The 18,145-nt window shown below is 38.6% G+C and overlaps 1 protein-coding gene across 6 annotated transcripts in view; it reads right to left on the reverse strand.

Annotated features, from left to right (window-relative positions):
- Positions 1–898: 898 nt before the first annotated feature.
- The window catches only part of NBEA (neurobeachin), a 673,061-nt gene continuing 655,814 nt past the window's right edge, over positions 899–18,145 (reverse strand). For all 6 annotated transcript variants that reach the window (XM_059892161.1, XM_059892163.1, XM_059892162.1 and 3 more), the window contains 4 exons: positions 8,268–8,369; positions 5,820–6,016; positions 4,571–4,722; positions 899–2,767 (listed from right to left, as the gene is read on the reverse strand). In XM_059892161.1, the coding sequence (XP_059748144.1) occupies positions 2,677–2,767; positions 4,571–4,722; positions 5,820–6,016; positions 8,268–8,369 (542 nt within the window). In that variant the 3' untranslated portion in view covers positions 899–2,676. The remainder of the gene's footprint in view (positions 2,768–4,570; positions 4,723–5,819; positions 6,017–8,267; positions 8,370–18,145) is intronic.

Consider the following 18,145-nt stretch of genomic DNA (forward strand, 5'->3'; position numbering starts at 1 on the left):
TCCCGGTACCTTCACGGGAAAGGCCCCCGGCTGTGGACGCCTCCCGCGTTTTTGGCAGTCAACGTCTTTGCAGCAAATAATTATGCTGCATAATTAACTGGCGTAAGGCGATTTTGTCGTAAAAGATGACCTAGCTGACCGTCTGATACACAGAAAAGGAATCACGACAGTCGATGATTTGCCCCAAGTGTTACATTTCTTCTTTTCAAGCACATTATGTTGGAGGAGAAAGAGGCTGAGGGTCTGGAAGGAAGGTGCAGACTGGGACTCACATCTCCCACAAAACTCTGGAACTTCTATCAGCGGAGCTGTGGCAACACACCAGTGGAGCACACAGCAGTGTAGAGGCCTTTCACTACCCAGCACAGAGCTCAGTGACAAATATGCATCCTAGAACTTGAAAAGTGATCATCAGTACCTCTTTTAATGAAGCAAGAGACTTTATGGAAAAAGCGCAGTGCTGAATGAGGAAATAAATCAACAAGCAAAAAAAAAAAAACAAACTACAAAATACTATGAACATAAGACTTAGGAGACAAGTGTTTAGGTACAGCCTCCAAAGTAAAATCAGTTATTTGAGCAGTATTACCATGAATCTACACACATTTTAAATGTATTAAAGTGTTTGTATTTTGCCATTACTTAAAAAAAATTTTTTTTTAATTAAAAAAAAAAAAAAAAGATCTGGTTCCTTGGGGTTGCTGGTGCCCCAAACCCCTGCCAGATGGTCAAGCCAAGCAGCTCAAGTTTCAGCAAATTATGGACCATCATTAGGACTCTAGTTCATGTTCATAGATGCTCTAGGCCTTTACATGAGGTGACACTGATTTCTTAAACTTGTAGGACAACATAATGAATGCATGTAAGTGAAGTGTCCAATGAAATGTGGAACAATCAGTGAATTCTTTGCATATTTTATTTTTCTTTTTTTGATTTCCAACTCACACACATCTGGCATATTTTACATCTTTGCAATAAAACATGGTTACAATAGCTTAAGGAATTTATATATCCAAAATATTTCACCATGATCTCAAGATGAAATGAACTTGTCTTCCAGATGTTCATTATCCTCCCAATTCTAAGCTACAAACTCAAGATATTGCTTACAGCCTGGTGATGAATAACTTAATCATTACGCCGATTCCCCAGAATTTCAGAATCTCATAAATACAAACAACAATGAAGAAGGAATTCAGTGCTAAAACTTACTAGTACAAGGTGGATAACAAATAAGTAATCACATCAATAAATAATGATATGTTTCTGGTGCAAAGTGCCAATACAAAGAACCCATTATCTTGTTTTATCTTTTTAAATAAATGACTGCAAGTGAGTGTAAGTTCTGAGAAAATTACATTCCTGTAACATGCCTCATAGCCCTACCGACACAATATGTACATCTATGACGATACGGTCACCAAATATACAAAGAAGAAACATGAATAAAGTGTATATACCCCTGGGTGTATAACTTGATCAGTACAATGTATGGAAAATCATTTGATAGCGTCATTTTATATCATAAAAGATGAATTGCCTTAGGCTAAGAATGTGGCTTTAGGTGAGAATTTCACAAGAACCTAAAAGAATAACTTCAGTTATTGTTATAATAAAGTCTGACTTATTTATTAAAGAAACTAAGCTATTCAAGAACCAAAGAGAGAGAAAAATTAAAAAAACAGCAAAAAAAAAAAAAAAAAAGTTAGCATCAGATCTCCTCCCCTAATGTACACACGCTAAGCCAGCAGGATGAGTCTGGAAGAGTTGTCCAGGAGTTGGGAAGTCATCACTAAGGAACTAACAATCGGGATTCCTATTTATACAATAAAACCAGGACCTCATCCCTAAGCCCCCTTTCTGCTGTGTCTTCAAATTATGAAGGGTAGGGCTGAATTTTCTTTGTATAAAGTACCAAAAAATGGCAAATAATGGCTTAGTATCCAAATGCTTTATGAGCAAATTTCACGTAGAGGGATGGAATTCAGATTAAAAAGTGCAAACTATATTTTGGTGAAAATGTGAAAAATTATCGATTGAGCCCAAATTCAATCCTTTCATACAAACGGTGTCCTTGGACAGATCTTACTATTCCCTACTGTCAGTGCGCCTGTTCCATCAAGACATAGGGATTAAAGAACATGCAAGTTGTAACTCCACAATAAAATTAAGAAACGTTTTGTTCTTTATACAAGGTTTTACTTTTACAAAAGTATCCCTTTAAATAAGATGCATCTGATGTACAAAGTATCAAACGTGGTTTTTTTTTTTTTCTTCTCAGCTTGAAAAGAGGCTGGAAATGGGATGCAGGTTAGGTTCAAAGCTTAAACTTTGTAACAACTGGACACAAGGTTCCTCAGAATTGTCAAAAGTCTCTTGTGACACGTCCTACCACCTTTTCTCAATAAACAACAATATATGAAATAATTACCAAAACATCTCCTAATTCATATAATTTACATGATATAAGCTTGCCTGGTAGCAGCTGGTGTTCAGTCGTGAAAAAACACACAAAGTAAAATGGCTGCTGACTACAATGTACAGCTATTGCTGGGTGTGATGGAATGTACAAACGGAGGTCGATGTAGACGAGTTTTTCTTCCACCAGAGATATTGCCTTTCCATGCAGCACTTGTGCTCTCAGCTTTAACTTGGCTTTTGGTTCTTCATTTGTCTTCAGTATCTGTTCTGATGCTCATAATGCCACCGATTAAAATCTATATTAAAAGCTACAATGCTACCAGAAGCCATGCCAGTGATCAGAGTCCTGGAAAAGCAGAGACAATAGTTAAGAAAGACACAAAATCACTGACATGGTTCTACTTTACACTAAACAATAGCATGATCTCAAAGTTCACCAAGTTTTTGGTTTGTGTGCCCTGAGACAGGATTAAAATTTATTCTTGGTTCTCCTGAGAGACGCTGCCTCAATCCAACACCTGGACCGCTGGACCAAGTGTTATCAACTTGACCCCACAGCTCATCAGATGAACACCTTTCTGAGGACAGCATCTTCACTGTATGTTTATGTCAGTTTGTAACTCATGTGCACGTACTTCTGTTTGAACATATCAGGGGCATTATAAAACACCAAGAACAACTGAAATTAGGGATGAGCTTGAAAAAGGAATAGAAACTTGACTAGTATCTTTCCTCACTCCTCCCGGGAGATGCTAACACGAATGCAGCTTTGTCTGTGCGCTCATCTACTAGAGAGTATATAAGAGGATGAGTATCTCATAAAGCCCTTCCTGCCCTCCGCACCCCTCGAGAGGAGCTCATCACTTCCTGTTCCTGTTCCCATGCTCCTGCCTCCCTCATATGTATTTATTATGATTATTGGAGCTTCTTGGGATTGGTGGTCTTGTTTTATCTCCTCCAGACTGTGCACAGTCCTTAATATATGATGGTGGCAGCAAATGTTTGCAACATGAATACATGAAAGGGATAAGAATGCCAGGGGAATCTTGAAATACTTAAGAACACAAATTATTTCAAATACTTTAGAAACATGAATCTATATACAAATAATTACACAGTAAGCCACTTCCATTTTTCACGAATATAGACTCTGCTTAAATTTTCTTAAAAAAAAGGTTGAGCTGCAGATCAAATATCTCTTTCCCAAACTAACTTAAATTTTATTGCTTTTCTTGATGACTTCAGGATCATTTTACTATAGTGTGAAGATACTTTATCATGTAAATCTTAATATTCATACTATTTTAAAACCAATACTTATAAAGAATACATATACACATAGTTGAAATGAGTTGCTTAATAAACTTTTCTTATTTCTGTTATATAGCAAAAATGAGAAATTATTTACCATATTAAGATCATATAGTTTTAATTTGTTTTTTAAATTTAGAAAATTTAGGCTTTGCATTCCAAATAGTCATTTCACCTTATAATAAATGCAAAGACAAATTTTAGGAAATAACAAAATCCTGTTGCAAACTGAGGAATAACAGAAAACTATATTACTTTGTTAACATTCTTATTGATTCCTTCCAAGTAAAGATTACAGTATCTTAGGGCAATACATAAAATACCACAAAATAACATAAATGAGAGATGTGTGAATAAGCAAATGGGAGGTGAGACTGTTTCAAGTAACCAGTGCCTTGTATTTGTAAAACAGAGGCCAGCTGCAGTCTGCACTTTGCATTTGGCTGCATTTAGCTAGACCTATGCCTCAAGCCAAGACTCTGCTAAAAAAATGTGTGTCTTTCACATTATGGAAGCCAGGCAGGCCTGTCTGAGACCAGGTAAAGATCTGAGAACAGAGAAGTTGGTGGGGATAACTCTACGTCTTGGAAAGTAGATGAGTCTGTTTTTCTCCAGACTCATTTCTTTATTTTTTCCCCTTATTCTCTTCCTGTTTCCTTCTTACCAGTATCCTTTCCTAAAGTACTTACTCCTCTCCTCACTCTGCCCTTTTCAACAATAGTCCTTCTTCCATCTGGATGCTGGAGTATTTTTCATCGCACATTTCACCCTTGGTAAAATCTAAAGAACTTTCAATGACAACTCTTGACTGATCACATTTCTCCCCGACATGGCTCACCTCTGGTCATGGGATAAATCCATTGCTCTAATGCCAGCATCACAGCCAGGGTAAATGTACAGCTGCTTGAAGTCACAGGCCTGCCAGACCTCCACCACACCATTGTCCCCTCCGGTCACCAGGTTCTGCCCATCACTACTCAGGAGAATGGCCTTCAGACAAGGTAGAAAAGCAACCATTTCTTTCAGTGTTTCCCAAATGACCAGTGGTCACTACTGAAAGGCACTTGCCACAGGTCCCTTGTCATCATCATCTACTTTTAGCCATTTGTCCAAGTTTTCCAAAGTCTAACCCATAGACTTCCCAATGTAGAATTTATCAAAGTAAGTCTTACACAAAGGATCCTTTAAAACCAATTTAGGTTACAAAGTAACAGAAGTTCCAATAAGAATATTACCAATCTAGTCCAGAAAGAACTTGAGAATTAAGTAACATGATGTTTGTTAAGTTCTGAATACTAACAATGTCAAGACTTTTTAGAACAAATTGCAGAACACATTTCAAAACTGTTTTTTATAATGATAAACCAGAAATTCTAATTCATTTCTGAGTGATGGGCAATTCAGTATGTAATTTTGGTACAGGGTTTGAAAGATAAGTTTCTATGACAATAAACTCACTTTTAAGGTCAGGAGAGTGCAGTGTAGGAATAGCTTTTTGTCAGGGGAGTTTAAGAAAAATCTCCCTCAGGGTCTAGTGAGGGAGTGAGTGAAAGTTTCTCAGTCCTGTCAACTCTTTGCAATCCCATGGACTATACTGTCCCTGAAATTCTTCAGGCCAGAATACTGGAGTGGGTAGCCTTTCCCTTCTCCAGGGGATCTTCCCAACCCAGGGATCAAACCCAGGTCTCCCTCATTGCAGGTGGATTCTTTCCCAGCTGACCCACAAGGGAAGCCCAAGAATATTTGAGTGGGTAGTCTACCCTTTCTCCAGTGGATCTTCCCGACCTAGGAATTGAACTGGGGTCTCCTGCATTGCAGGTGGATTCTTTACCAACTGAGCTATCAGGGAAGCCCCTAATCAAACTACAGCTGTCACCTTCAAAGTCTAATTCACTGAGTTAACTACTTGAGATTAAATGAACCCTGGCTTTGTTCAAAGCATCATCAATATGAATTTATATGTTTTTATAAACCAGTACACATTTACCTGAATACCCGAGAATTTCTAGTACGAGTCACTGAATGCAAAATAGTCAATCTTTAACCTCTTGGCTCAGTCCCTAGTTAGACTCAACATGCAGATTTACCCGTGTTGAATCGTTGATCTCCATTTGAGCCAAAAGTTTTCCGTTGATGCTGAAATTGCTGAATCGCCCTCGTTCATAGTAGATGATACAGTGGCCTTCACTGGAAACAGAAATCAGGCGTGGAAACAAGCAGTTTTCTGGTCCTTCGAGGGCTCTGAGCAAATCTCCAGTGATTGTGTGGACGAGGCAAGGGCCCTCTGCAGAGTAGGGAACAGCAATGGCCACTCATGTTACTCTCACAAACCCACAACTGGCACCTGAATATACACTCAGGTTTGTAGGAAGAGGCAGAAAAGAAAACTATGCTGGCAAGAGCCAAGCACTGATGTTAGATAGCAACAGACAACTGTTATGTGACACACACATGTGTCTTCCAAACTTTTCATTTGGTAAATACTTGCTCTTTTCCTTCATAGGATAATATTCATTAAAACAGGATACAGTCCATACATTACATGAGAATAAAAGAGACTGTATGTCCCGCAAGTGTTCTCATGTGTTTAGAAAATTTTTCTTTACAAAGTTTGGGAGAATTATCAAAACAGTTGCTAAATTTCTTTAGTATCATCAAAATTTTAACACTGTGCCACATAAAGATACATTACTGTCAATGTACCTTTTCTATGGTCTATATATAAAATGTAAAAGGCAAAATTGAGAAAATTAATCAAGTAATTCAGACTGTAGGAACATTGTTTCAAATAAATGAAGAATGAGGCAAGAATGTAAAAGTAGTATGGGGAATGATTTATTTTGCTTCAACTGTTTCTCTCCCCCGCCTCAGGCAGAAACAGCGCTGAGATAAAATATTCACTGCTGCTGCTGCTAAGTTGCTTCAGTCGTGTCCACTCTGTGCGACCCCATAGACAGCAGCCCACCAGGCTCCTCCGTCCATGGGATTCTCCAGGCAAGAGTGCTGGAGTGGGGTGCCATTGCCTTCTTCAAATATTCACTAGCCAAGTTCATAAAAATAATTGGTTAATATAGTTTGGTATTACCTATCCAAGGCAATGGCACCCCACTCCAGTACTCTTGCCTGGAAAATCTCATGGATGGAGGAGCCTGGTAGGCTGCAGTCCATGGGGTCGCTAGGAGTCGGACACGACTGAGCGACTTCACTTTCACTTTTCACTTTCATGCATTGGAGAAGGAAATGGCAACCCACTCCAGTGTTCTTGCCTGGAGAATCCCAGGGACAGGGGAGCCTGGTGAGCTGCCGTCTATGGGGTCGCACAGAGTCGGACACGACTGAAGCGACTTAGCAGCATATCCTTTAGAAATACTCCAAAAAACTTTATATGAATTTTATTCCTATTTTTCAATCAATTGATTTCAGTAGATATATATTTTTCAAAACAAGTGATATTATGAGGCTATACCCAAATTTTTTCCTGATTACTAAAGTAATAGACGTGCATTCCAGAAAATATGAAGAATTAAAGAGAAAAATAGCAATCACTTGTAATATCAACCATCATCTATAGAAAGTTACTGTTTTTTCCCTATGCGTATTATGTGGCTTGTGTTTTCCTTTTCTTTTTTTTGCTTTATAGAACAGAATGACGTTATACATATTATTACTAAAACAGACATTAAAAGACACTTATTGAAAATACCTTTTGTATTCCTCCCTGGGTTATTTACTCTTAAATACAAAAGCAAAGTGTCCCTGTGTGTTCAGACATCACATCTTCTATGTATAATAGCAGTCAGAATAAGGCCCTAGAAACAAAATCTGATCATCTCATCATCTTGCTAAAAACCTTCGATGGTTTTCTACTATGTTCAAAACAAACGCAAATTGCAAATCCTTATGCCTCGGGTCTCCCGCCTCTTCACCCTTCTGTCTCCTCACCTCCGTGGTGCCCTCAGCACACTCAGCCCCTCTGGTTTTCTTTCAGTTTCTCTTAAGCATTAGGCTCCTTCCTGCCCAGAACCTTCCATGGAGAATTGGTATCTGAGCCAGAATTAGAATCGAAGTTTCCTGACTTCTCCCGAAGCAGTACTTCTTCCATAAAAAGCCAAAAGAACTAAGCCATCATATTTCCTCTCCCACCTACCCAACCTTGAGAAGAAAGGACTAGTGGAGGGGGTGGACCCAGGGCTATGTCTGGTGAACCGCCTGAGCCCCCGTGATCCCCTTGATCATGGCTCTCTCCCCCTTGGCTTCTGAACGTGATTTGTAATGACTGCATCAGATGCGTGTGCTACAGTTTGATTTACCAGTGTTCTGGCTAGAATGCCGGTGACCACAAAGTACTTCATAAAAATTTATATCTATCTTATATTAGTACTAGCAAATATTAATAAAACTAAACAGCTGCAAAGAACCTAGGGATTGCATTTGTCTACGGAAAGACTCCTCAAGGAAACAAATCACAAATCATGGTTAACTTGTGAAAACAGTACAGTTTTTAAAGACCTAAAATGAAAGAAATGTCTCCTGACCTTTAGCACCACTGATAACAAGTCCAAGTTCTGCACAGACAGAAACGCAGACTACTTCATGGTCATGGCCCGTGAGGACAGCTCTTGGAGCAGGATAGTCACCTGGAAGGGAACAACAGCAGTGAGTGTCCACAGACCAACAGCAGGAATGAAGGGTTCTACCATTAAATCGAACACTTAAAAATAACAATCATTAATGTTTAGTAAGGGCATTTACTATTAATAGCTGTGTGACCATGAGGCAGTTATTTAATCTCTCTGCTTTTTCCTCATCTGCAAAATGAGGAAACCTACTGTGCCTACCACACAGGAAGCTTTTGCTGTTGTTCAGTCACTCAGTCGTGTCCAACTCTTTGTGACCCCATGGACTACAGCATGCCAGGCTTCCCTGTCCTTCACTGTCTCCCAGAGCTTGCTCAAACTCATGTCCATTGAGTCGGTGATGCCATCCAACCATCTCATCCTCTGTTGCCCCCTTCTCCTGCCTTCAATCTTTCCCAGCATCAGGGTCTTTTCCAATGACTTGGCTCTATGCATTGCGGCCAAAGTATTGGAGCTTCAGCTTCATCATCAGTCCTTCCAATGAATATTCAGGGCTGATGTCCTTTAGGATTGACTGGTTGGATCTCCTTGCAAGTCCAAGGGACTCTCAATAGTCTTCTCCAGCACCAGAGTTTGAAAGCATTAATTCTTCTTTATGGCTCAGCTCTCACATCCATACACAACTACTGGAAAAACCATAGCTTTGACTCAGGATGCTTAGATGACGGCTAAGTCAACAAATGTGACCTACTTATAACATCATGATAGTGGCGAGAAATACTTTTTTTTCTTCTGATTACTGTGAAGAAATAGAAATCAAGCTTGCCAACACATAGGAGGTAGGTACAATTATTTTTTCTATTTTATAGAACTCCAAAGCTTTGAAAGGTTGTTCAACTTACACAAGTTCATATAGGAGCAAGTGTTGGAACTGAACCCAGAGCTAGGTAATTTTGCAACACTTGCTCTTACCCCTTTAAAAATGTTCCTTAAGATCTTCAACAAAACAGGCTATGGTGCTTTGATTTTTTTGGAGATGGGAATGGAAAGTAGTAAAGCAAAGAAGAGACAATCAGATGATCATCTTAATTCTCCATCTGACTTTGGTGCGATCCTAGCCAAGAAAGAGCAGCTGAATATTCTGCATCAGCATTCTGACTGCCAAGTGCTTTGCCCTCTGTACTGAGTGCATGCCTTCTAAGTGACAGGTTTTCTCAGCGGGTTAGGAGTTGGGAGTATAAAGAAGACGTACGCTGTAACCTGGAATTGCTTAGAACACATCCAACCACCATGGCACATCTTCCACAGGTTGACCACTGGAGGCACTCAACAATGACAAGTGTGAAGAACAAACGTGGGTGCACAGAGCGAAATGGGATTAAACAAAAAAGCAAAAAGAAAGAAAAAAAATCCACAAATGAATGGAGAGAAAAGCAGAATATTGGTGAATAAACTGCATGCCTGTAAGACTGTGAGAAGGACCAGCAAAACTGCGAGGGCTTCCTGCCCAGCGGCGTCTTGCTGGGAAAGTCATTCGGAGAAGCCACTTTCGAGATGGAAATGAGGGATTGCTACAGTCTCGGTACAAAAGTGTGGAGGAAAAGGAAACAACAGAAATTCAGACAGGAATTTTGGAAGGTGCATTGGGTATGCTGCCATCCTGGGTACAGTCTGGAGTGGCTGCTTTGGTACAAGGGAAAAGAAAGCCAGTGTCAGCTGTACAGGATAGGATATGAGGACCCAACAGACTCTGAAGTGAAACTCTGTTGAAGGCAGGGTGCTCAGAAGAGGGACATGAAATGCTTATTAACAATTAACATCTGCCTATTCATGTCAGATCCAACAAATATTTATCAATGCCTTGTAATATCCAAACTATTTCCACTTTTCATTAACAACGTCACACTTATTAATGCCTTATATTGCCTCTTTAATTATTAAATAGTTCCAGCAAACTTGTATGATTTTGTTATTCATCTTGGATGTATTGTTCAGTTGATGCTACAATATAATTTCAGCAAAGAGCAAGTATTATACATAAATAAGCCTTTGTGCATATATAAAAATATCATTATTTCATGTTGTCAGTATCATTTGACCATTACTTTTTCCTGCTTGAGAAGTCATGTTGTAACTTGGCCTTGTGACTGCAACTCTTCCAGAATTCTTGGTATTTATCAAATTATGGTCTGTGTATCCTGGGATCTGTGGCTATTTTATTGAGACTGAAAAGTTCTATGAAAAATTTTAAATTTCAGATTTACATTTTGATGATACTCTGTATTTTTAACCAGTTGTAAAGATGAAATCTTTCTCCACCATCAAAAATCTATGCTGTGGCAATTAATAGTTGAAATGCACTTAAAGATTACGATGAGCTAATTAAGTCAATGTTTCTCAAACTAGATTCAAGGAGTCCAAGAACACATTCCTTAGAGTCAGAGATTTTTGGGGGGTTAGTAGTAATTTTGTACTTTTTAAAAGGGGTCAGTGTATTAGAAAGTTTGAGGAATATTATTGTAGACTATTTTTATTGATAATTAAAAAATTCAAGTTGGTAGCTTCCACACAACTATGTGTATTTTCATTTGCTTTTAGATTAAAAACATTAATTATTTATTAAATATTTATAGCATATATAAGGTTAAGAAAATAAAATGAATTACCTTGTACTCACCCCCAGCTTAAAAATATAGACTATTACCAATGGCTTTAATGTCCCCTTTCTCATACCTTAGAAAATATTAAGACTTTTGAGAAAGTTCTGTATTTCTCTCCTGTTCACTCTGCTTCACCTGGTTGTTGGGTCTGTCATCTTTCCTTTAGGATGCCTGAGATCCTGCATGCTAGCCTGCTTTTCTCTGTGAACTCATACTTTTTTCTGGATCAGGCTGAACCCCCTCCTCCATCTCATCTCTCAGAGAGATGTCCTACACTTCCTGGGCTGCGATTCCCTCACTGTGAAGGAGGCGGTGGAGGAAGTGAATGTCCAAGGGCTGGAGCTTGTGCCCCGCTCCTGGGTCAGCCACTCCCCTGGCAATGATCCAGCCCTGGGCAGTGCTCTGATTCCTGCCCCATGTGGCAGGAGGGAAGGCTTCAATAGGTCATGCATGGAAAATTCTGTGAAGAAAGTACATAATGAAAGCGTTCTACCCAGCAAGGTACTCAATACTCTTTCCATCTGCCAATATCTCTTCCTTCAGACCCACTGGTGTTCTGTCTCCCCAAGAACTGCTCACTGTTTTCTGTGAGTTTCCTCACATCCATCAGCTTCCATTTTGTGTTTGAGACATTTCTTACCTAGATGGTGAGTGGGAAGGGAAGCTAAAAGCCCATGTTAGTCTGTCATTTGATTCTAAATTTATGCTTCAAAGATGCCCTATGTTCCCTGGCAAAATGAGAATTACTGACAAGATTTTATGTGTAATATCATCCTTAATTTTTCTAAGTGATTATTTTATCTTGGAGAGACTGATGAATTAAACATCTTACAATTATATATTTAATAAAATTTATATAGTTTTATAAACCTTTCCCCTATATGCCACAGAAAAAGTTAAAGGCAATCTAGTTCTATTGCAGGAAATTTTAAAAATGTATAAAAATATTAAACATATTCCTTAAGTATGTAATACATCTTCTATGAGGAAGTAAGTTTTTCCAAGGCTTACCTCTGATTTAAAAATTTTAAAATGTTTTATTTTTCATTACAATTTCCCCAGGTCATTTGAGTAAACTGCGAAACTTAACTATTAGAAGATTCTGTAGGGCCCCTGAGAAGCATGGTTTCCTGCTTTCAACCACAGAAGAGTAAATAACATGTTGTTCTGGGGTTTTGAGTTGGGGAATCTGCAGCGGCAGCGGGAGTGGGGGTAAACATATTCCCTATAATTCATTTCACTGCCAGGGACAGATGTCACCCACCCGGACAATCATTCACAATCCTAGAAATATTCCGTCAGTGTCACATCACAATTGATGGATGTAGCTGAGGGTCAAAGGGCGCCGTGCAGAGGGAGGTGCAGGTGAGACCTCTCCTCTGAGGACCAGAGCACCACTGCCCTCCTTCCAGAGTCACTTTCTCAGAAGAAGAGCTTTCTGTGTGATGGAATTACGATGAATGAAAAAAAAGAAGTCCGATTTTAAGATTCCTCCTAAGCAAGTATTTGGAAAGAGCAAATATACCAGGCTTACAATAAACAGATTCCATCTCATTTTTATCACAAGTCATTTCAATATTTTTTAAATGGATGATGAAAAAAGTACAAAGGTATCCGATGCTGCTATCCACATAGAACTGACAAAAGAGCCTTTCAGCGTGATAGGCTGTGGCTTTCAGACAAGTGATCAAAGTAAAGATTACTCATGGTCCTTATTATTTTAAACCTCATTTACAGGACTACTGATATGCAGGAGAAGCTTGAGTTCTTCTACATTAGAGCTAAACAAAAACAGCAGAGATTTTCTGTGATCCTTAGTGTGGTTCTGCTGGAGTCAGAAAATGAACCTCCTGATGATATATGACATTCAGATTTTATCCCTGGCCTTTGTGGGGTCATTGCAGAATCACTGCAGAAAGTATTTTCAGTCATGTTTATACCTATATAAAAATGATGGATTTTTGACCTGAGTTTCCAGAATAAGAGATTTCAAAGGGTGTAGTATTTTCATCAGGGCTCTCTGATTTCAAGATTTATTTTGGAAAAAAAAAATGATGCTAGACATCATTTTAGTCATGAGGAGTCCCTTCTTGAGACACTGTGTCCTTGGCCACCTGAGGGCCTGCTGCAGAGGTTTGTGGCCCAAGTACTAGAAACACCTGGGCCTGCATTTTCCACAGGTCACAAGGTAACCCACATAAAAACATTTCATGGGTTGGAAAAAGTCCCATGATGTGATTTCATTTTATCACGCACTCATGGAGTACTTGGAAAAAAAAAAAATAGACGATAGATATATACCTATCTAGTCATTAAGTCTAAGTTATTCTTTTTCTTCTTCAGAGAGGGCACTGACCACATTTTCCCCTGAGCATTGCTGTTTCAGGGCAGATGTCTGTCCTTGAAGTCCTGAGACTTCAAGACTAGGATCTAGGTCACAGTACTCAACTGTGCTACCATCCTCTTCCCCAAATAATCTACAGTTATCATCCGCCTGCCTTTCCCCAGGAGGTGCGATTCTGCATGGTGCCCAGAGATCCCGCTGGTATAGATCCAAGACACCTGGATCATGAGAGCACATTAGTCACGTCTGTTTCTTAGATTGCTTCTGGCTCAAGGCAAAGACTCTTGCAGCCTCAGTTCTTTAAAGGGGGAAGGAAAAGCAGAAGCTGAGTGGCAAGCAGTCCTCTTCTTAGTCGAGAACCCTATAAAGTCTCCAAATGTTGGGCTGAGGGCACGGGAGGAGGTCTCCTGCAGAATGGGCCCTGTACTAGGGGCATTACATTATGGACATTGTCTTTTGGTCCCCAGGAAGCCCTACAAGGTAAGAATTATTACACACGTAATTACACCTCCTCTCAAAGTTATTACACATGTACCTACTATTACTACTACTAAGTCACTTCAGTCGTGTCCCACTCTGTGTGACCCCACACCTCCTCTCAAAATATATAATTATATATATTATACATATAATATCTTTAGGTTATTCTTTGTCTAAGCTTTCTTCATCCTCCATAGCACCACTGGTTAGTGGTGGCTGTGGAGCTGGGCACCAGGATGGTCATTTGAAAAGAAGGCTGGATGCAGACAAAGCAAGGGATGTGATTTGGCAGATGTTTAGTGATAGGTTGGAGCTGGCAGGAGTGTCAGTATCCAGAGCTGAGGCTTACACAATGGGAGCCCAGGGAAAAGATGTGTGCACAGCTGGAGTCTCCTTTTCAATGGGCTTCTCATTTTATAGTTTGTTTTGCATAATGCTCAAACGTGAGCTAAAGCCTTGTTTTTCAAAAGTGAAATTGAAAAAGCACAATAACAAGCTCTTACACATATGACTCAAAGTGTATTCGTAGATTTGATTTGCAAAGATGAACAGTAAATTCTCTTTCAAAGTTTCCTGTTGCTATGATTAAAAAAAAATGTCAACCAGCTCTCTATCCAGCACCTTGTATCTGGTATAGACATTAAAACCACATATTTTACAAGCAGACTGGATTTGGAGCCGAGGCCCTGATGTGTTTTAAGTGTCTGCTGAAGAGACAATGTTGACTTGCCCTCTTGTGACTATCTCGTTGGAAGCTACCGCACGTAATGAGAAATGTCAAGTCCCAAGATCAATGAAATTTGGGGCTCCAGGGATTCAATAGGAATAGCATTGATCCTTTTAAAGAACACCGGTCAGAGATGGGCTGTAATATATTGTAGAGAAGGGCTCAGGAGGATAAGCGGCCAAGTCCAAGATACCTGCCTGACAAAAAATTCAATCAGCTTTGAGCACAGATTGCCTGCTCCGCTCGCCTTCCTTTCAGGCAGTCGCCTGCTTCCAATTAAAGTGCGCAAATTAATTTTTATCACTTCCAAATTAGTTTCACAATTTGTGTAAGAGTCTGCTTCAGATCAAAGCGTGTGTCCTTCACATCTCTGCAATTCTGTTATCTCGTCAGGCACCTATTTACATCTACAGGAAAATTGTCTATGTTCGGAGTTGCAAGTTTGAAAGAGTAGCAGTGAATATTAGCCTGCAATATATTAATAAAACCAGTATAATTAATTCAACTGGAACCTAGGCCAGGTAGCCTTTGCATGTTTCTTTAACGGTCTGAAACTCTGTAATCATCTGCTTACACGTTTTCATTGTATTTGTGGCAAATTCATTAAAACTGTAAAGGCAATTAGAAAAAGATTTATTTATGAGATGTCCAAGTTAGTCACAACAATATATGTATTTGATACAATGAAGCCATTAACTTTTTCAAACTTACCTAAAAAAATGCAGAAACATTATTTTTTCCCTCTGTGACACCAATAGAGCTATCCATTAAAAAATAATAATGACAATGTAAAAGAAGCATACATCTATTAAAGTGCTTGAGTTCATCTTGAGGAAGTTTTAGTGATGTGCACATAAGGTGAGTAAATGAATCCTATCACATTATGGTGGTGTGCTGGATAAATATGATTCAGCCTCTGACATACAAAGCGAATTTAATGTCCACAGCAAGACCAAGTCCTGAATTCTAACAGCTACTGGGATATTACATTTCATGCTAGGACTTCCCTCTTCAAGTCTAGGTTAATATATACAACCCTTGAAACCTAAGGGCATTGTGTCACACACTTTAATATGAATTTAGACGTAACTAGCTTTTTGGTCTTGTGTAGCAATGCATTATGAGATAGAAAGCACATATAGCCTGATTCTCTGACCTGTGAATTGGTAGCTAGAACAGATTAAACTGAAACTGGAAAAAGAAAAGCTTTTCCCTTTCATATTGTGGGTTTTCTGATGGCAAATACCCATGGCTGATCCCTGATGTGACAGTCAATTCAGTGTGTGCTTTGACTGCCTCTGCAAAAGGTGAATTGACCAACATATAAGGTCTCTCTAGGCATGCCTACATGAGCTGGGAGGTTGCCTTTTCTAACAGATTAAGTCAGTTACAAACCAGTCAAGTCGATCAACTACTAAAAATGACTTTTTTACTATCATGATTTTTACTATCCATGTGGCAAAAAGCTGAAATCAGTTTTTATATAATCATCCATCTGTGCCCAAGATATAACATTAAACATTTTGTAGATACAAGTACTTAGGAAACTAAATACTATCTGATAGCAATTCATGATTCATGCAATACTCAGTACACTTGATAATTCCAAGCAAGAGAAGCAGTTTTGTGACTCTTACAGTCTATATACATTATAATACAGACTTTTGGGTGAACCCCAGAAAATCAGAGACTTTGACTGCCCAGCCCTCCCAGCTGCTAATACAGTACCAGGACACAGCACATGTTCAGTACATGCTTGCTGCTTGGCCAATACTTTAGCAACTCATCCTGTTTAATCTAGAAGAGCATTTCTTCCCTTTTATGTTAAGGATAACAAATACAGTGGAACCATGCTATATATGCTCACATTAAATGTCTAGGAAAGTCTTGGCAGGGTGGGTTTTATGAAAGTCCTTTAGGTTTATAATGATGATGACAGTTTTTAATAAAAAAATGTATATCCCCACAAATGGAGACAATACTGTATATGTAATATTATGCAATAATTTCTTAGGGATAATCCTGTCTTTATTTAAAGCTTAAATAAAATGCTACATTTTAACAAATCTATCAGTCACAGTTTTGTTCTTAAGAATTAACATAAACATTCCTATTACACAGCTCCTACCATAGGAACTTTGAATACTCTAAATAATACTACATTTCACTCTTCTTGCTAAGTGATGGAGCAAAGATATGATCATTTGTCAACCATCATTTCGTTTAGAAGATAATTAGAAAATAAAGTAGTTAACAGATAATTACTATAATTTAACATTTTTATCTCATAGCAGGACATTATATTATCTTCTCTACTACCAGATGGTAGTTTTTAAGAAATGAATTCTTTTTGGAAACATCATTTTCATCATTTCTGAGCTTCATTTTGAAGATGTTAATTAATTGGATTTAAAACACTATTTTGCTTCTTTATAAAGTTTTTTCTATCTAATAACTTCTAATTTGTGTCAATAATAGATGGAAGATACCACACAGCTCTGGTGCTCAATTCAACTTCTCTTGTAATGAATGCTACACTAGTCTCAAAAAAGGAAATTTGGAAATATGTAAAAATACATTTAGACAAAATACATGTGATAATGTACCATGATTAAGAATAATAAAGTATAATAATAAAGTAGGTCAAATATATTTTACACACACACACACACACCACAAGAATCCTGTTAAAAGCAAAGCCCTTTTTTTTTTTTTAGGGATACAGTTTTAAAAAGAGTAAATGACTTATTAGCAGTTAGAGTATGATGTTTTGTATACTGTAGAACTGGTGGCTGATTAGTTGCGCTGGTTGGAAATCAAGCAACACTGAATATGTGTTTTCCTCAAACCAATATCTCACAACTTGGAGCAGAGGCTAAAATGTATAATTACACATACTTTCTCTTATTCAGTATCTACAGTCAGAGACACAACTTCATAATACACTTGCAGTCGCTTCATCTACTTTTCTTCACCTCTAGCTATGGGCGATAAGACTAAATCACCGGGTCATCTAAATCACCCGGTCATTCCTTCTCTCACTACCTTCATATACACATGAAGATTTCCATGCCCAGCTCTCTCACAGTTATACCTTGGTCTCCTGGACGTTTCTTTTTTCTCTATAGTATTTCAGTGGCAGGTACATAGTATTCCTGGGAAATTCTTAGCTCTGTTTCATCATAAATATTCCCAAACTCATGTTTTCAGAGTACTGTTAACATTGTGACCAATGTATGAATTATAATTGGAATAACCCTAGTTTAGGTACTCACCATTATTAACAGTTTACAGAAATCATTCTCTATTTTACAGGAGATACAAGCTTGGTAGTTAAAAGCAGTAATTATTTCTAGGAAATCTGTTATCTAGTTCCTCAGTCATTTAACAGTATTTATTGAAAACCTATAATGTGTGCAACTATGCCAGGAATCAGAACCTTCAGATGCAAAGAGAGGGTCTCATGGTGCGCTTCAGAGCTTCCTCAGAACAACATTTCGCAGGAATAATAACTGCTCTTTCATGAGCAAAAGGTTCCTCGGAAAACATGTTTGAGAAACCATGTGTGCGTGTGTGTGCTCAGTCGTGTGAGACTCTTCGCGACCCCATGGACTGTAGCTCACCA

The sequence above is a fragment of the Bos taurus genome, chromosome 12 (genome assembly GCF_002263795.3).
Source record: "Bos taurus isolate L1 Dominette 01449 registration number 42190680 breed Hereford chromosome 12, ARS-UCD2.0, whole genome shotgun sequence".
In the NCBI taxonomy this organism is placed as follows: domain Eukaryota; kingdom Metazoa; phylum Chordata; class Mammalia; order Artiodactyla; family Bovidae; genus Bos; species Bos taurus.